General features: G+C 42.5%; 1 protein-coding gene across 3 annotated transcripts in view; it reads right to left on the bottom strand.

The window, feature by feature from the left end:
• Window positions 1–16,771, bottom strand: part of ITSN1 (intersectin 1) — a 169,220-nt gene that overhangs the window by 1,164 nt on the left and 151,285 nt on the right. For 2 of the 3 annotated variants that reach the window (XM_065875722.1, XM_065875723.1), the window contains 6 exons: window positions 9,497–9,664; window positions 5,068–5,280; window positions 3,952–4,073; window positions 2,804–2,886; window positions 2,414–2,497; window positions 1,442–1,615 (listed from right to left, as the gene is read on the bottom strand). In XM_065875722.1, coding sequence (XP_065731794.1) covers window positions 1,442–1,615; window positions 2,414–2,497; window positions 2,804–2,886; window positions 3,952–4,073; window positions 5,068–5,280; window positions 9,497–9,664 — 844 coding nt within the window. The remainder of the gene's footprint in view (window positions 1–1,441; window positions 1,616–2,413; window positions 2,498–2,803; window positions 2,887–3,951; window positions 4,074–5,067; window positions 5,281–9,496; window positions 9,665–16,771) is intronic. The other variant, XM_065875724.1, reaches the window with a different exon arrangement.

Raw genomic sequence — 16,771 nt, 5'->3', positions numbered from 1 at the left:
AGCGTGTTTGAAACAATTGTTGATGCTGTACAAATGCACAATGGTGTTAAAGGGGCCTCCAGACCATTAACTCCTTCATTTTTTCATTCAACGATTAGTTTTTGGAATATACTATGATCCAGGAACACTTGTACAGGAAACAGCTTTTCTTTCAACGGTTAAAACCTGGGAACTTTTTCTGGTGGAAGATACCGGTTTATTTTTCCCCTTGTGCATTTCATGGAAATGATCTTTGAAGTAAGAACAATACTAGGATTAAACTCCAGTGGAGCTGCCATTGTGTCCTGGTATTTCACTACTAAAATAATTCCAACCTCAAGCCTTTATTTATCAGAATTAACACTGCCAATGAGGGACTTCCCTGGTAGCTCAGTGGTTGAGAATCCACCTGCCAATGCAGGGGACACGGGTTCATGCAGGTCCCACATGCCGCGGAGCAACTAAGCCTGTGTACAACAAGTACTGAGCCTGCGCTCTAGAGCCCGTAAGCCACAACTAGCGAGCACGCTCGCTGCAACTAGAGAGAGAAAGCATGTGCGCAGCATGGAAGACCCAACGCAGCCAAAAATAAATAAATTTAAAACCAAATTGCCATTGAAACACAGTGCTTAAGAGCCCAGACTTATGAGTCAGATCGGTCTGGTCATGCTCTAACATCTAGCCAGCTATGTGACCATCTCTGGGCAACAATTAATAGTAACTAACTCACAACGAGATAATTCATATAAAAGTACGAAAAGACAAAAGCCACGTGGAGCAATTTAAGCCTTGCACAGATCATGCCTGCACTGGACCCTCACTCCTAGCACTTAATTTTACTCCTTTGAATATAATTAGGTTGAGACCGCGATCTTTAAACTTACTCTCTTATTTTTGTTGCGTTGAGGAAGGGAGAGAGAAGTTTCTCAGAATCATTGCCAGTCCCATTTTTTTTTTCCAGGCTCAAGCAGAAACAGAAAGTTGGTTGAAGGGATGATACATCCAACACAATCCCATCCCTTTAATTAACCAGAAATGTCACCCAAAGGGCACTGATTGATTCTGCCACGTTTTTTGTGGGCTAATGTTCTTCTTGCTCTACTGGCTAGTTTTATGAATTTTCACCATAGCTTTTAGCCAAGGACTAAAGAATTGGGCAGAGGCTTTGTGGTATAGCTCTCTCTGCATTTACTTGCTTTGGGGAAGCACAGGACCATGGTCTTTTCTAGGGCAGCTGGACCACTCTAGACCAAGCATACCTTGTCCACCTTCTCTGAGACAACCTGGCATCAGTGAAGGCCTCTTTCCAAGGGATGCTGAGTCTTGTCTAATGCCAACCTCATCTCTCTGGCAGGAAGCCCAAGAAATTCTGGGCACCAAGTTCCCAGGTAGAAAATATTTAGCCATGAAAGCCAAGTGACAGCAAAAGGGGAAGGGTGCCTCGGGGCCGCTTTTTACTCACCGTCTGGAGAGAACTGGTCCCTCTCGAATACGGTGATGCAAAGGACCTCCTGCTCCAGGTCTTTGATGAAGAACTGGCAGTTGGAATTCCACTTGGGATTCAGAGTGTCCTGGATTGTCTTGGTGATGTGACACTGGGAGCCCATGGTCACCTCGCAGTACGGGTTACTCTTTCCTAGAGGGAACAGAGCCTGCTTGACTCCCGCCTGCCGCCCAGCTCTTCTGGGTGAGTGTGGCGGGGTCACAGTCATGTGGCAGCCGTTCCCGCTACACCCCTCATTTTGATCTCACTCCAATGCCACACTTAATAAGCTGCATAAAATGGAGAATCCAGGCGGAAACTCACACAATCCAGCATCATACTTAAAGTATACTACTTAAATATTCATAATACTTAAATAATTACATTAGTGGGCTTCAAAACTAAGCCTTTCCTGTCTCCTCACTTTAGCCCTAGATTGTGTCAAAACCACAGTCATCCCTCAGTATCCACGGGGACTGGTTCCAGAACCCTCCACAAATACCCAAATGCTCAAGTCCCTTAGATAAAATGGTATCGTCTTTGCTACCCACATCCTCCCATATACTTTAAATCACCTCTAGATTACATGTAATAACCTAATACAATGTAACTGCTATGTAAAGCGTTGCCAGTCAAGTTTTGCTTTTTGGAAATTTTTCAGATTTTCTTCGAATATTTTCGATCAGCAGTTGGTTGAATCCGCAGGTGCAGAACCTGCAGATACAGAGGGGTTGACTGTATTGTGAAAGGGCAGCCACTCAGATCTTTCTCGAAAGCAAAACGGTCGAAAAGAATTAAAAAAAATTTTTTTTAACAAGTGCTACAAAAACCAAGTCTGGAAGGAAATTGAGGATTATGGAAACAGCACATTTGTTTTAAAGCCAGGTGGAGGGGATGCAGAAAAGGCTTCCACCACTAATATGTGATAGAGGGGGCCTCTTGGGTCCTTACCGTGTGACCGACAGGGTTTCAGTTCAATGCCCTCAACCACGTTCACCATCAACCTTCCAATGCCTGTGGCTCTTTGGGAACGGACTATGACAGCAAGAGAAACAACACAAAATGCTCCCGTTTAGGATCTGCTGCCTTTTTGGTTTGCCTGGGGAGCAAGAACAATTCCCCACCCCTACTCCACCTGGAATTCTCGCTTCCTTGATCCTGGAATCTGCTCTCCACCCCTCACCCTGCACCCCCGCTCTCCCTCTTCCGCCTGCCTGCCCCCTCAGGCTCTCCCCTACCCCCAGGCCCATCTTCCAGCTCTAAGGGTTCTAGGCACAACCAAACGGCTCTCTGCCGCCACTCTGCGGGATCCCGGGCCCCTCTGCCCAGCGATGTATTTACCCAGGTACGCCTTCTCCCGCTTCTTCTTCTCCGTCTCTATGTAGAGTTCAGAAGCAGCTTTGATTTTCTGCACCCAGGCGGTCCTTGGAAAGGGAGAGACAGAACGGTGCCAAACAGAACTCAGGCTTCAGGTCTGTACAAATTCAGTTTCTAGGACTCTGCCTTGTTCGTTTGATTTTTACAACAAAGGCTCAGCAAAGAAAGTCTGGTTTTATGTCACATGGTGCTAATCATGATTTCTACCACGCACAACAAAGGCACGAGTGATATTTTTACTGATGTACTCAAGACCTGAGTTTGCGTCCCCATGGAAGAAAATCTATGATGATAAATGCTGCCCTGGAGGAGATGTTGGCAACAACTCCTCTTCCTTCCTTCTTGAAAAGCAACACATATTTGCCTAATCCAATAAGGCCAGAAGGATTTCTCTTACTAAACCATCCAAGGAAAGAAACCATTTCCCAGATAAGGAACCACTTTCCATGAAAGAGCACACACACGCCGGGGAAAGCATCTTGGCTTTCCCCAACATCTTGGCGTGATGTTTTCGCCTTCCTTTTCCTGAGAAGCATATGTATGACATGACGACTTTAGCCAATTTCCTGCTTTTTGGCACAAATTCTCTTGGAATGCTGTAGGTCTTATGTCAAGTTCACCCTTCAGAAAATAATCTGTTTCATTTGGCTCCGGGGCAGAACCTTGAAGAAGAGATTAAAGCAAAAATGCCCACAGTTCTAGGATCCAGAACGTCTGTCCAGGGGAGCCAGCTGAGGAGGGGGTCAGGATTAGGTGGTCCTATCCATCCCCAAATCACTTTCCTATTGGTTTCTGCCACCTGGGAAACCTTGGGAAACGAGATGCTCCATTTATCTCAGATTCTGAAAATTGCTTTTTAAAAAATTCTCAAGCAAAATTCATTTCAATGTCTTTTACTTTGCAAAATTCATGCCATGGGTCAAACTTCCGAGAGACTCTAGAAAAACGTATTAAGACAGCCCCACCCTCATGCCCCCGCCCCACCTCCAGCCAGAGGGGGTGGCATTGCAACTGAAGGAACGTTGGGACCTGCTGATTAATTAAATGTCCCACATCTGTCCTACACCTGGTGGGACCTGGGCGCCCACTGCCAGTGAGGAGGCAGGTCTTACCTTTCGTTTATGCTTTCTGCTCGGAGGGTGTAGACTCGGTCAATGTGGGAAATGTGGAAGATGGGTTCATCCCCGGAAGGGTCAGTGGGTAATTTTACTAGAACCTCATTTAGGAAAATAGGCTGAAAAATAATGCACAGCCATTACAAAACCAGACTGGGGGCCGTGTATTGCAATAAACTATGAGTATGTGTGTGTGCTTACATGCACGTGTTCTAATAAACTAGACTGAGGGTGAAGGGTGTGTGTGTGTGTGTCTGCGGTGGGGGTGTGAGGGTGTTTCAGTAAACTATACCAGAATAATGATTTTGTGTTCATATTGACTTTCAGATACTGCAAATTATAAATATGGATTTCCCCCCTCCGTTTTGCAGGTATTTTTAAAGTCCTCCAGAATAAGAACTGATGGGTCTGTTTTTCTCATAGTATATCCTAGTCAGCAGTTTCCATCAACTCTACCTCCAAGCAATTCTCTCCAAGTTGTTCATACAAAGCTGCTAGTGACAAGCTACATAAGTACATTGTGCTTTTTCCCAAAATAAAGCTAACTGCTGCTTCAGAGAAAATTCTTCTGTGAAAATACCCACACAGAGACAAGCTTAGAAAAACAATATCCCATGACACGAAAACACACAAACACAGCCATACACGTAGAAGCAGACCAAATAAACAGCTTAGGAAAATTCTCTACACGTTGACTATTTAGACTGGCTTTTGCTGGAAAAAGGTGAGGGGCACAGATGTTCCAAACCATCTTGAGAAGTTTGGAGGGAGATCTGGGAATGTTCAGGAAGTGGGTGCTTGAGTTCTAGTCTCGAACTTTCCCACACCTGCCACACTAGACCGGGAACCCCACCAGGGCAAGGCATATCTTCAACACATCTGGGGGACCCACAGTAGCCACTTGACAGCTAATAGATGTTTCGTCAATTGATTTGAGCGTCGTTCCTTTTCTGATACTGCTGGACCCGTGATGCTGTGGTCACCCTAAATCCTGTCTCAGCCCCTGCACTTCCTGTATGCCACAGCCTCCAAACCCTGCTGAAATGTTCCTTTTGGAAACTTCCTCCTCCCCCAAACATCAACCCTGATGTTGCAATCTAGAATCAAACTTACGGTTTTGTACATTTTATACTGCAGGTTTGATTTGGGGCTGAAGACTTTGTCGGTGCCCGAAGAGCCCAGGGGCTTTATGATTTGGGTCAGCAGGAGGAAGTCGTTGAAGAGGAAGCCATACAGCTCCTTGTTGCTCTTGGCCTTGTAGAGTTTCCCACTGTGAAGAAACTTGCGTGGCCCCAAGCAATTGGTCACTGAATTGAACACAAGTTGCTGAGAAAGGAAAACAAAACCCAAAGAAGACAGGATGAAGTGAGGTCATTTTTTTGTTTTGTTTTGTTTTTCTGCATCTGAAAGCATGCGTTCCATCAGAATCTGAAGCCTGTAACTTAGGCTCAAATCAAGGACTCCTTTGAAAACTTCAGGCAGGGACTTTTGGAGCCAAGAAGTCAAAGTCGTGGTTCTGGAGATTCCACGTGTCAAGATGAACTTTGGCTATAATTCCTAATGCTTTTCCTCGAGGTCTGCTCAGTGTCTCAGGGCGACTGGTGCTTTTCCCCCTTGTATTTATTGGGGAAACTGGGCAGCAGGAAGAAAACACTCAGCCCTCTCCCTCCTTAATGGGTATGTGCTGTGCGCAGACTAGTCCGCCGGAGGTGGCATGAACCAGCTCCAATGATGGCCCTGCTCAGGCTCAGACAGTCCTACGCGGTTCTGGAAAGCAGCAGAGACTCTCCCTGTACGGTTCTACAGGACAAATGCTACTTTCCAAGGCGCAGCTTGAGTCCAGGCCCCTACCACATGGGTGGACTACAAAACTCAGTGGTGCTGACAGATGCCTCGAAGCCAAGCAGAACAGACACTGTTGGTGCCCATTATATCTCACCCAATTCACTGGCCCTGAAAATGTGAAGGGGACAGGCAGCTCTCTTCCTTCCACTTCCCAAAACTTGGAGACAGATCTAAGTGTGGAAACGCAGCTCTGTCATCCCCCTGGGCTCTATCATCTCATGCTCTATCATCCCCCCTTGGGCTCTGTCATCTCCTGTGAGCAGGTTCTAAAGGGGCAGAGGGAGACTGTAGAAGATATAACCCCACTAAGGCCCCCCTTTTGGATAGCGGGGGAGAGACTGAGGGAGGGGAAGGCCACAGCTGTGCCCAGGAAGTGATACGATCCAGGCAGGAGTCAGAACTTCAGGTCTCCACCTGCCCATACTTGGGCCCCAGGGGTATCCTCCATCCAGCAGCCTTCAAGGCTGAGACTCTCTCCAGAGCTATGAACCCTACAGACCTCCCTGAGAAGAGTATTAATGAAGAGGTGACAGTTCACAACACACATTCCCCAAGAGATGCTGCTGGCCACCTGTCTGCCTCCAGTGTGGGAGAAAGAATCAGTGGGGCCTCTATGACCAGAGACCTATAGGCAGCAAGGAAGCGTGACCAGTCCACTCTGTCCTCAGGTACAAGGAGGGACGAGGGCCTCTAACCTCCCACTGAGGTTCTGAGGGAGCCCCAAAGACTGAAGGTGACACCACAAAGAGAGCCTTCAAAGGATGTCAATCTAGCCCTTTTTACTCACCAAGAGAGAGTTCAAGCCACTTGGGGGCAATGAATCTAGCAATTCACTTGGATGACATAGAGTTGATGTGGTTTATTCACACTCAAAGGTTAGAGCCTCCAACTGGCCAGGCTAACACTGAACATATGTGAATTGGGAACAGACTTGATAGTTCTTGATCTTAAGACAAGAATGCCAAAGACGGCATTTATTTGAAACTTAATCACTGGTGTGTGTCCAGATCTGGGCCAGGAAACAGAAGCCAACACGCCCCCTCCCCACGATTGTGAACCCTGACTGTACAGACAAAACAGACCATACAGAAAGCTGTTGTACAACAGCCAGGAAGGATCGATCACTAAAGAAGGACAACAGTCTATTTCAAAGAGGGTATATACATCCCAAAAAAGCAAATGACAAGAGTTTATTTTATTCTTAATGTTTTGAGGGTTTTTTTATTGCTGTGCCATGTGGCATGCAGGATCTTAGTCCTCTGAGTCCATGCCCCTGCAGTGGAAGTGTGGAGTCCTAACCACTGGACCACCAGGGAATTCCCTATTCTTAATGTTCTAAGATGAAGACCCAGGCCTCACTGAGTCCCGTGACTGCCGCCCTGAGACTCAGGGAAGGACCCCTTTAAAAGTGCACAGTGAGGGGAATTCCCCAGCAGTCCATTGGTTAGGACTCTGTACTTTCACTGCTGGGGCTGGGTTCGATCCCTGGTCAGGGAACTAAGATCCTGCAAGCCACGTGGTGTGGCAAAAAGAAAGAAAGAAAGAAAGGAAGGAAGGAAGGAAGAGAGGGAGGGAGGGAGGGAGGGGGAGAGAGAGAGAGAGAGAGAGAGAGAGAGAGAGAGAGAGAGAGAGAGAGAGAAAGAAAGAAAGAAAGAAAGAAAGGGAAGAAAGGGAAGGAAGAAAGGAAGAAAAAAGATAGGGAACATTGAAAAAGAAAAAAGAAAAAGTGCACAGTTGCACTTCAGGCTGGCAGATTCAGGAGCTGTTCAAGTCCACTGTCTTCAGGATCAAGTTAATGCTCCTGGGAATGATACACAGCCCTTCCTTGCCCTGGCTTCAACTTGCCTTAAAGCTTATCACCTGTCACCCTGCATTGCTCACCCAAGTCCTGCACAGGCTGTGCCCTCCACTGAAATGCCCTCCCCCTGGATTCTTTCCTGGAGAGGTATCTTCATCCTTCAACACCCAGCCGAGTGTCACCTTCTCCAACACGTCCCTGAATCCCTCCATGACGGTTCCTTCCTCCATGAGTGTCCAACAGCACTTGGCACCTAGATCTGCCTCATAACGTCTCACACTGTGTGGTAAGTATTGGTTTGATCCCTCTACTTGGTCCAGGACTGTAGGCTTCTTGAGATGGTGTAGGTCACATCTTATTGATTTCCATGTCAGTGTTTAGTACTGAGCAAGGCACATGGGCAGGTGCTCGGTAAATGTTTATTGAATGAATGAATGAATAAGTAAGCCAACCAACCAGTGAATGCTGCTGGATTGCTTATCAACACAGTTCCAAAATGGGAACCCACATCCATCACCTTGGTTTCCACATGGCTGCTTCCATAACTTTGGTTATCCCACACCTTCACAGAAGGGGGACAGGAGGCAGGGCAGGGAGGAAGCAGTGGTGCAACTTCCTTAGGTAGTTAATGCCTTTGAAACTTGTAAGAAGGAAGGAGCCACAGGGAGAGTGGGTGAGGGAGACAGTCTGCCTGGGCATTTTGGTAAACCCTAGTCAATGGTGTGTGTGCATGAATGTGTGTATGTATGTGTATCTGTGTGTGTGTACAGAGGCAAAGAGAAAGAGTGAGAACAGGCAGAAAGAATGAATGAGACTAAAGTAAAGATAAAGGACAAGAAGAGAATCAAATACTACAGAAGAGACTCTGTTTCTGGTAGTATGGTGGACTAGAGACTCTGACTCACCCAGTGAAAATTTTCAAAACCGAATAAAATATAGAACTGTAGTTTTTAAATGCAAGTGAGGTGGTAAAAATTAAAACTGAAAATAAGAAATTTGCAGAGGCCAAAAACAGCATGAAAATGTGAACCCTGGAAGATAAACAAGCCCCTAAGCTGGCTTTATCCCTGAGAGTCTTTCTTAAATCTGGTGACCTTAAGCTTCCATTTTAAAGGCTATGGAGGGTGCAAGAGACAGGAGATATATCCAGGGCCCACATGAGATAACAGGACATCCCAAAACGCTAGACTCCAAAGGAAGAATGATAAGTAAACTCAGCACAGAAGGGATGACCAAGAAAACTTGCTTGTTTTTGAACTTGGTGTAAGTGGAGGGGAAAAAAAATGTCCCTGAGAATTTGTAACCACAATGCAGTTCTCATTTAAGTTTACAACCACAATTCACACACTAGTGTGATCTGAAAACCCCTCTATATCTAATTTAGGGTGATCCTGGTAGCTAGCAACCCTTGCAGGAGGAATACAACTTCAGACCTCAAAGATCCCACAGATAAAGTTCCAAGGAATGTTGAGCTCACAATCAAAAATCAAAGTACATACAGGGAAACAGACACGTGTGGTGAGAGCTAGCAGAAGCAACAGACAAAACAGTGAAACTCATAACCTGAGTTAATGGAATAATCAGATCTGAAATGTACAAGAATATATTTAAAATGTGTTAGGAAATAAATGAGAAGCATGGTCATTTGTGAAAGGACCAAGACAAGAAAGAAACCAGCAGATTAGAGAAAATAACTAGAATGCTGGAAAGGGTAAAAGAAAATAATTGAAATTTTAAAAAATCAGTAGATGGATTAAACAGCAGATTAGAAGCAGCTGGAGAGAGAATTAGCAAACTGGAGGCCAATAGGGAGGACAATTCATGTTTTTTTCTCGTCCTCCTTCAGGCCAGCTGCCAAGGCTCAGTGGGGGAGACCCAGGTCACACCCTAAGGCGCTACCTCAGACAGGCCTTCACACTGCACATGGGCCTGGATCCACTCCAGCCGGTCCGAGTTCTCCTTCTCCCGCACCCCTTCGTTCACCTGGGAGCACAGCTCCTCTGCCTTCTCCAGGGCGTGCTTCAAATGGCTGTGGTCTGGGTGGTTTTCAGGAGTGTTTTCCAGGATCTACATTGGAGAACAGAAGACATCATCCTTAGGCAGTGTGGGTGAGCCTGCAGTTCACTGTTCTGGAGGGCCAGACCCAACAGAGGCAGGGCATAGCACAGACCTTTCCTGAACAGTGCCCACAAGAGCAACTGCAGCTCTAAGCACCCACCTTGGCAATGACATGGAGAGAGATGACCATTCTTTGTTGGCAGGGGACCCTTGAGGGGGCAGGGGCTGCCACATTATCTATACTTGGGGTATGAGGAGGGCAGTGGCTACAGCAAGGGCAATATCGCACCACATGTGGCTTTCTCCCTGGAGAATGGCTCTTTCCTGGGTCCATGCACAGCTGTAGGCATCTATGGACCCATGGAACTACATGCTAATGGGTGCATCTGAGCAAAGGCATTTTTCTGGATAAATTATTCCAAGCCAGTGGTTAAAAGTGCCAGCTCTAGAGCAAGACCTCCTGGTTTAAAATCCCTGCCCTGCCACTGACCAGCCATGATATGGGTCAGTCACCTAAATATTCTGAGCCTCATTTTCCTAATATGAAAAATGGTGATACTAATAGCACCTCCTTCATAAGGTTGTTTGGAGGACTAAATGGCTTGATACAAGTAAAGCACTTTGCAAAGTACCTGGCCCTTTGAAGGTGCTCAGTAAGTGACAGCAGTTACCATCAGATTCTCAAAGGACTTTGAGGACACTGAGAACAGTCATCCTGAGGAAAGACACTAAGAATGAAGAAAGGTCCTAAGCCGTCTTTGCAATGTACTAGGATTATTTTGAGGGTGTACTTGCCCAGGCCTTGTCCATATACAAATAAGTCAAGTGGGCTTTACCCTGAATAATATCTCATCCCTAGGGTATACTTTGGTTTAAAGTCCTAAGGAGGCACCCAATTTGAGGAAAACACCCAATCTGGGTCCTGTGTGTCCACCAATCATCTCCAAACAACAACCCCAGCCCCGGGTGGATCCTGGGTGTACATTAGAGTCCCTCTGAAAAGTCCTGATGCCTCAACTCTGACCATATCAGAATCCCCAGGGGTGGGACTCAAGCATCAGAATTTTCTAGAGCTCCCTGGGTGATTCTAACATACAGCCAAGACTGAGGACAACTGCTCTCGACAGGAAGCCCACATAGCTGAATTGTGTGAATTCTTTTTTGTTTGTTTTTCAAAATGAAAATAGGTTTATGTTTTTTCTCATTGTAAAATTATTATTGTATAAAATTTAGAAAATTTAGAAAGTTATAAAAAACCTAAAAACCACCCATAATTGCACCATCTGGAAATAACCTCTGCCTATCTGTTAATACACTCTGCGTAGATATAAATACATATAGTTTAAAAAAAATAAACATTGGATCATGCTACCATATTACACTGTACCATTTTGTACTTGCTTCTTTCCCACTTCATGTCAGTTATAGCACAGCATTTAGTGTCCACTTTATATGGACCTGGATCATCATTTTATTATTTTTTAATTGAAGTATATAGAGCATCATTTTAAAAGATTCTATAATATGTCATTGTAAGGATGAACCACAATGCATTTAAACAGTTTCCTTCCCATAAAACTTCATGTTTCCAATTTTTCAATATTTCTCTGATTATTTCTTTAGAATAAATTCCTAGAGATGGTAGTGCTGAGCCAAAGAGAGTGTGGAGTTTGATGTATACATCGCCCTCCAAAAGGCTGAACCAGTCTACCTTCCACAAGCAAACTTGCCAACACTGAGGACTCACAATCTTTTCAATATATGCCTACCTGGCAAGCCAAAAGCAGGTATTTTCTTGTTTGCTTATGCATTTCTTTTATTACCAGAGAATTTGAATTTTGTGTACACTTAGTACATAAGTAAACTAAATGATAAAGCTAACATTTATATATGGCTTAGTAGGAGCCAGACATACATATATTCACTCAGTTGATTTCTCACAACCCTATGCAGTAGGTATTATTAGCATACCTATTTTACATATAAGGGAACTGAGGCCCAGAGAAGTTAAGTAACTTGCCCAAGGGCACACAGGAGTGGTACCAAGATTCAAATACAAGCAGCCTGGTGCCTGACATCATTTTCTGTAATTATTTTTTGTAACATCTTTATTGAGGTATAATTGCTTTACAATGTTGTGTTAGCTTCTGCTGTATAACAAAGTGAAGCAGCTATACATATACATATATCCCCAAATCTCCTCTCTCTTGCATCTCCCTCTCACCCTTCCTATCCCACGTTCTAGGTGGACACAAAACACCGAGCTGATATCCCTGTGCTATGCTGCTGCTTCCCACTAGCTACCTATTTTACATTTGGTAGTGTGTATATATGTCCATGCCACTCTCTCACTTCGTCCCAGCTTACCCTTCCCACTCTCTGCGTCCTCAGGTCCATTCTCGACATCTGTATATCAATTTACATTCCCACCAACAGTGTAAGAGGGTTCCCTTTTCTCCATGCCCTCTCCAGCATTTATTGTTTGTAGATTTTTTTGATGATAGCCATTCTGACCAGTGTGAGGTGATACCATATTGTAGTTTTGATTTGCATTTCTCTAATGATTAGTGATGTTGAGCATCCTTTCATGTGTCTGTTGGCAATCTGTACATCTTCTTTGGAGAAATGTCTATTTAGGTCTTCTACACATTTTTGGTTTTGGTTGTGTGTTTTTGTTTTTTTTTAATTTTATTTATTTTTGTATACAGCAGGTTCTTATTAGTCATCAATTTTATATACATCAGTGTATACATGTCAATCCCAATCACCCAATTCATCACACCACCACCACCACACCCCCGCCTCTTTCCCCCCTTGGTGTCCATATGTTTGTTCTCTACATCTGTGTCTCAGTTTCTGCCCTGCAAACCAGTTCATCTGTACCATTTTTCTAGGTTACACATACATGCATTAATATACGACTTTTTTTCTCTTTCTGACTTACTTCACTCTGTATGACTCTCTCTAGATCCATCCACATCTCGACAAATGACCCAATTTCATTACTTTTTATGGCTAAGTAATATTCCATTGTATATATGTACCACATCTTCTTTATCCATTGGTCTGTCGATGGGCAATTAGTTTGCTTCCATGACCTGACTATTGTAAATAGTGCTGCAATGAACATTGGGGTGCATGTGTCTTTTTGAATTATGGTTTTCTCTGGGTATATGCTCAGTAGTGGGATTGTTGGGTCATATGGTAATTCTATTTTTAGTTTTTTAAGGAACCTCCATACTGTTCTCTATAGTGGCTGTATCAATTTACATTCCCACCAACAGTGCAAGAGGGTTCCCTTTTCTCCACACCCTCTCCAGCATTTGTTGTTTGTAGATTTTCTGATAATGCCCATTCTAACTGGTGTGAGGTGATACCTCATTGTAGTTTTGATTTGCATTTCTCTAATAATTAGTGATGTTGAGCAGCTTTGCATGTGCTTCTTGGCCATGTGTATGTCTTCTTTGGAGAAATGTCTATTTAGGTCTTCTGCCCATTTTTGGATTTGGTTGACTGTTTTTTAATATTGAGCTGCATTAGTTATTTATATATTTTGGACATTAATCCTTTGTCCATTGATTCATTTGCAAATAACTCCTCCCATTCTAAGGGTTGTCTTTTTGTCTTATTTATGGTTTCCTTTGCTGTGCAAAAGCTTTGAAGTTTCATTAGGTCCCATTTGTTTATTTTTGTCTTTACTTCCATTACTCTAGGAGGTGGATCAAAAAAGATATTGCTGTGATTTATGTCAAAGAGTGTTCTTCCTATGTTTTCCTCTAAGAGTTTTATAGTGTCTGGTCTTACATTTAGGTCTTTAATCCATTTTGAGTTTATTTTTGTGTATGGTGTTAGGACGTGTTCTGAATTCATTCTTTTACATGTAGCTGTCCATTTTCCCAGCACCACTTATTGAAGAGATTGCCTTTTCTCCATTGTATATCCTTGCCTCCTTTGTCATAGATTAGCTGACCATAGGTGCATGGGTTTATCTCTGGGCTTTCTATCTTGTTCTATTGATCTATATTTCTGTTTTTGTGCCAGTACCATATTGTCTTGATTACTGTAGCTTTGTAGTATAGTCTAAAGTCATGGAGTCTGATTCCTCCAGCTCCACTTTTTTCCCTCAAGGCTACTTTGGCTATTTGGGGTCTGTTGTGTCTCCATACAAATTTTAAGATTTTTTGTTCTAGTTCTGTAAAAAATGCCAATGGTAATTTGATAGGGATTGCATTGAATCTGTAGATTGCTTTGGGTAGTATAGTCATTTTCACAGTGTTGATTCTTCCAATCCAAGAACATGGTATATCTCTCCATCTGTTGGTATCATATTTAATTTCTTTCATCAGTGTCTTACAGTTTTCTTCATACAGGTCTTTTGTCTCCCTAGGTAGGTTTATTCCTAGGTATTTTATTCTTTTTGTTGCAATGGTAAATGAGAGTGTTTCCTTAATTTCTATTTCAGAGTTTTCATCATTAGTGTATAGGAATGCAAGAGATTTCTGTGCATTAATTTTGTATCCTGCTACTTTAACAAATTCATTGATTAGCTCTAGTTCTTTTCTGATAGCTTCTTTAGGATTCTGTATGTATAGTATCATGTCATCTGCAAACAGTGACAGTTATATTTTTTCTTTTCCAATTTGGATTCCTTTTATTTCTTTTTTTTTTTCTCTGATTGCTGTGGCTAAAACTTCCAAAACTATGTTGAATAATAGTGGTGAGAGGGGGCAACCTTGTCTTGTTCCTGATCTTACTGAAAATGGTTTCAGTTTTTCACTACTGAGAACAATGTTGGCTGTGGGTTTGTCATATATGGCCTTTATTATGTTGAGGAAAGTTCCCTCTATGCCTGCTTTCTGCAGGGTTTTTATCATAGATGGGTGTTGAATTTTGCCGAAAGCTTTCTCTGCAACTATTGTGATGATCCTATGGTTTCTCTCCTTCAATTTGTTAATGTGGTGTATCACGTTGATTGATTTGCATATATTGAAGAATGCTTGCATTCCTGGAATAAACTCCATTTGATCATGGTGTATGATCCTTTAACGTGCTGTTGGATTCTGTTTGCTAGTATTTTGTTGAGGATTTTTGCATCTATGTTCATCAGTGTTATTGGCCTGTAGTTTTCTTTTTTTGTGACATCTTTGTCTGGTTTTGGTATCAGGGTGATGGTGGCCTCATAGAATGAATTTGGGAGTATTTCTCCCTCTGCTATATTTTGGAAGAGTTTGAGAAGGATAGGTGTTAGCTCTTCTCTAAATGTTTGATAGGATTCACCTGTGAAGCCATCTGGTCTGGGCTTTTGTTGGAAGATTTTTAATCACAGTCTCAATTTCAGTGCTTGTGATTGGTCTGTTTATATTTTCTATTTCTTCCTGGTTCAGTCTCGGAAGGTAAAATTTTCTAAGAATTTTACCATTTCTTCCAGGTTGTCCATTTTATTGGCATATAATTACTTGTAGTAATCTCTCATGATCCTTTGTATTTCTGCAGGGTCAGTTGTTACTTCTCCTTTTTCATTTCTAAGTCTATTGATTTGTCTTCTCCCTTTTTTTCTTGATAAGTCTGGCTAATGGTTTATCAATTTTGTTTATCTTCTCAAAGAACTAGCTTTTAGTTTTATTGATCTTTTCTATTGTTTCCTTCATTTCTTTTTCATTTATTTCTGATCTGATTTTTATGATTTCTTTCCTTCTGCTAACTTTGGGTTTTTTTGTTCTTCTTTCTCTAACTGCTTAAGGTGTAAGGTTAGGTTGTTTATTTGAGATTTTTCTTGTTTCTTGAGGTAGGATTGTATTACTGTAAACTTCCCTCTTAGGACTGCTTTTGCTGCATCCCATAGGTTTTGGGTCATCATGTTTTCATTGTCATTTGTTTCTAGGTATTTTTTGATTTTTTCTTTAATTTCTTCAGTGATTTCTTGGTTATTTAGTAGTGTATTGTTTCACCTCCATGTGTTTGTGTTTTTTACGTTTTTTTCCCTGTAATTCATTTCTAATCTCATAGAGCTGTGGTCGGAAAAGATACCTGATACATTTCAATTTTCTTCAATTTACTGAGGCTTGATTTGTGACCCAAGACGTGATCTATCCTGGAGAATGTTCCATGAGCACTTGAGCAGAAACTGTATTCTGTTGTTTTTGGATGGAATGTCCTATAAATATCAATTAAGTCCATCTTGTTTGATGTATCATTTAAAGTTTGTGTTTCCTTATTTATTTTCATTTTGGATGATCTGTTCACTGGTGAAGGTGGGGTGTTAAAGTTCCCTACTATACTTGTGTTACTGTTGATTTCCCGTTTTATGGCTGTTAGCATTTGCCTTATGTATTGAGGTGGTCCTATGTTGGGTGCATAAATATTTACAATTGTTATATTTTCTTCTTGGATTGATCTCTTGATCATTATGTAGTGTCCTTTTCTGTCTCTTGTAATAGTCTTTATTTTAAAGTCTATTTTATCTGATATGAGAATTGCTACCCCAGCTTTCTTTTGATTTCCATTTGCATGGAATATCTTTTTCCATCCCCTCACTTTCTGTCTGTATGTGTCCCTACAGACTTCCATCTGAAGTGGGTGCCTTGTAGATAGCATATATACGGGTCTTGTTTTTGTGTCCATTCACCCAGTCTATGTCAGTGGGTCTCTTGTAGACAGCACATATACGGGTCTTGTTTTTGTATATATTCACCCAGTCTATGTCTTTTGGTTGGAGCATCTAATCCATTTACATTTAAGGTAGTTATCGATATGTATGTTCCTATTACGATTTTCTTAATTGTTTTGGGTTTGTTATTGTAGGTCTTTTCCTTCTCTTGAAGTTCCTGCTTAGAGAAGTTTAGCATTTGTTGTAAAGCTGGTTTGGTGGTGCTGAATTCTCTTAGTTTTTGCTAGTCTGTAAAGGTTTTAATTTCTCTGTTGAATCTGAATGAGATCCTTGCTGGGTAGAGTAATTTTGGTTGTAGGTTTTTCCCTGTCATCACTTTAAATATGTCCTGCCACTCCCTTCTGGCTTGCATAGTTTCTACGGAAAGATCAGCTGTTAACCTTATGGGGATTCCCTTGTTATGTTATTTGTTGCTTTTCCCTTGCTGCTTTTAATATTTTTTCTTTGTA

The sequence above is a fragment of the Phocoena phocoena genome, chromosome 4 (genome assembly GCF_963924675.1).
Source record: "Phocoena phocoena chromosome 4, mPhoPho1.1, whole genome shotgun sequence".
NCBI lineage: Eukaryota > Metazoa > Chordata > Mammalia > Artiodactyla > Phocoenidae > Phocoena > Phocoena phocoena.
This window is presented reverse-complemented; position numbering and strand designations above follow the sequence as displayed.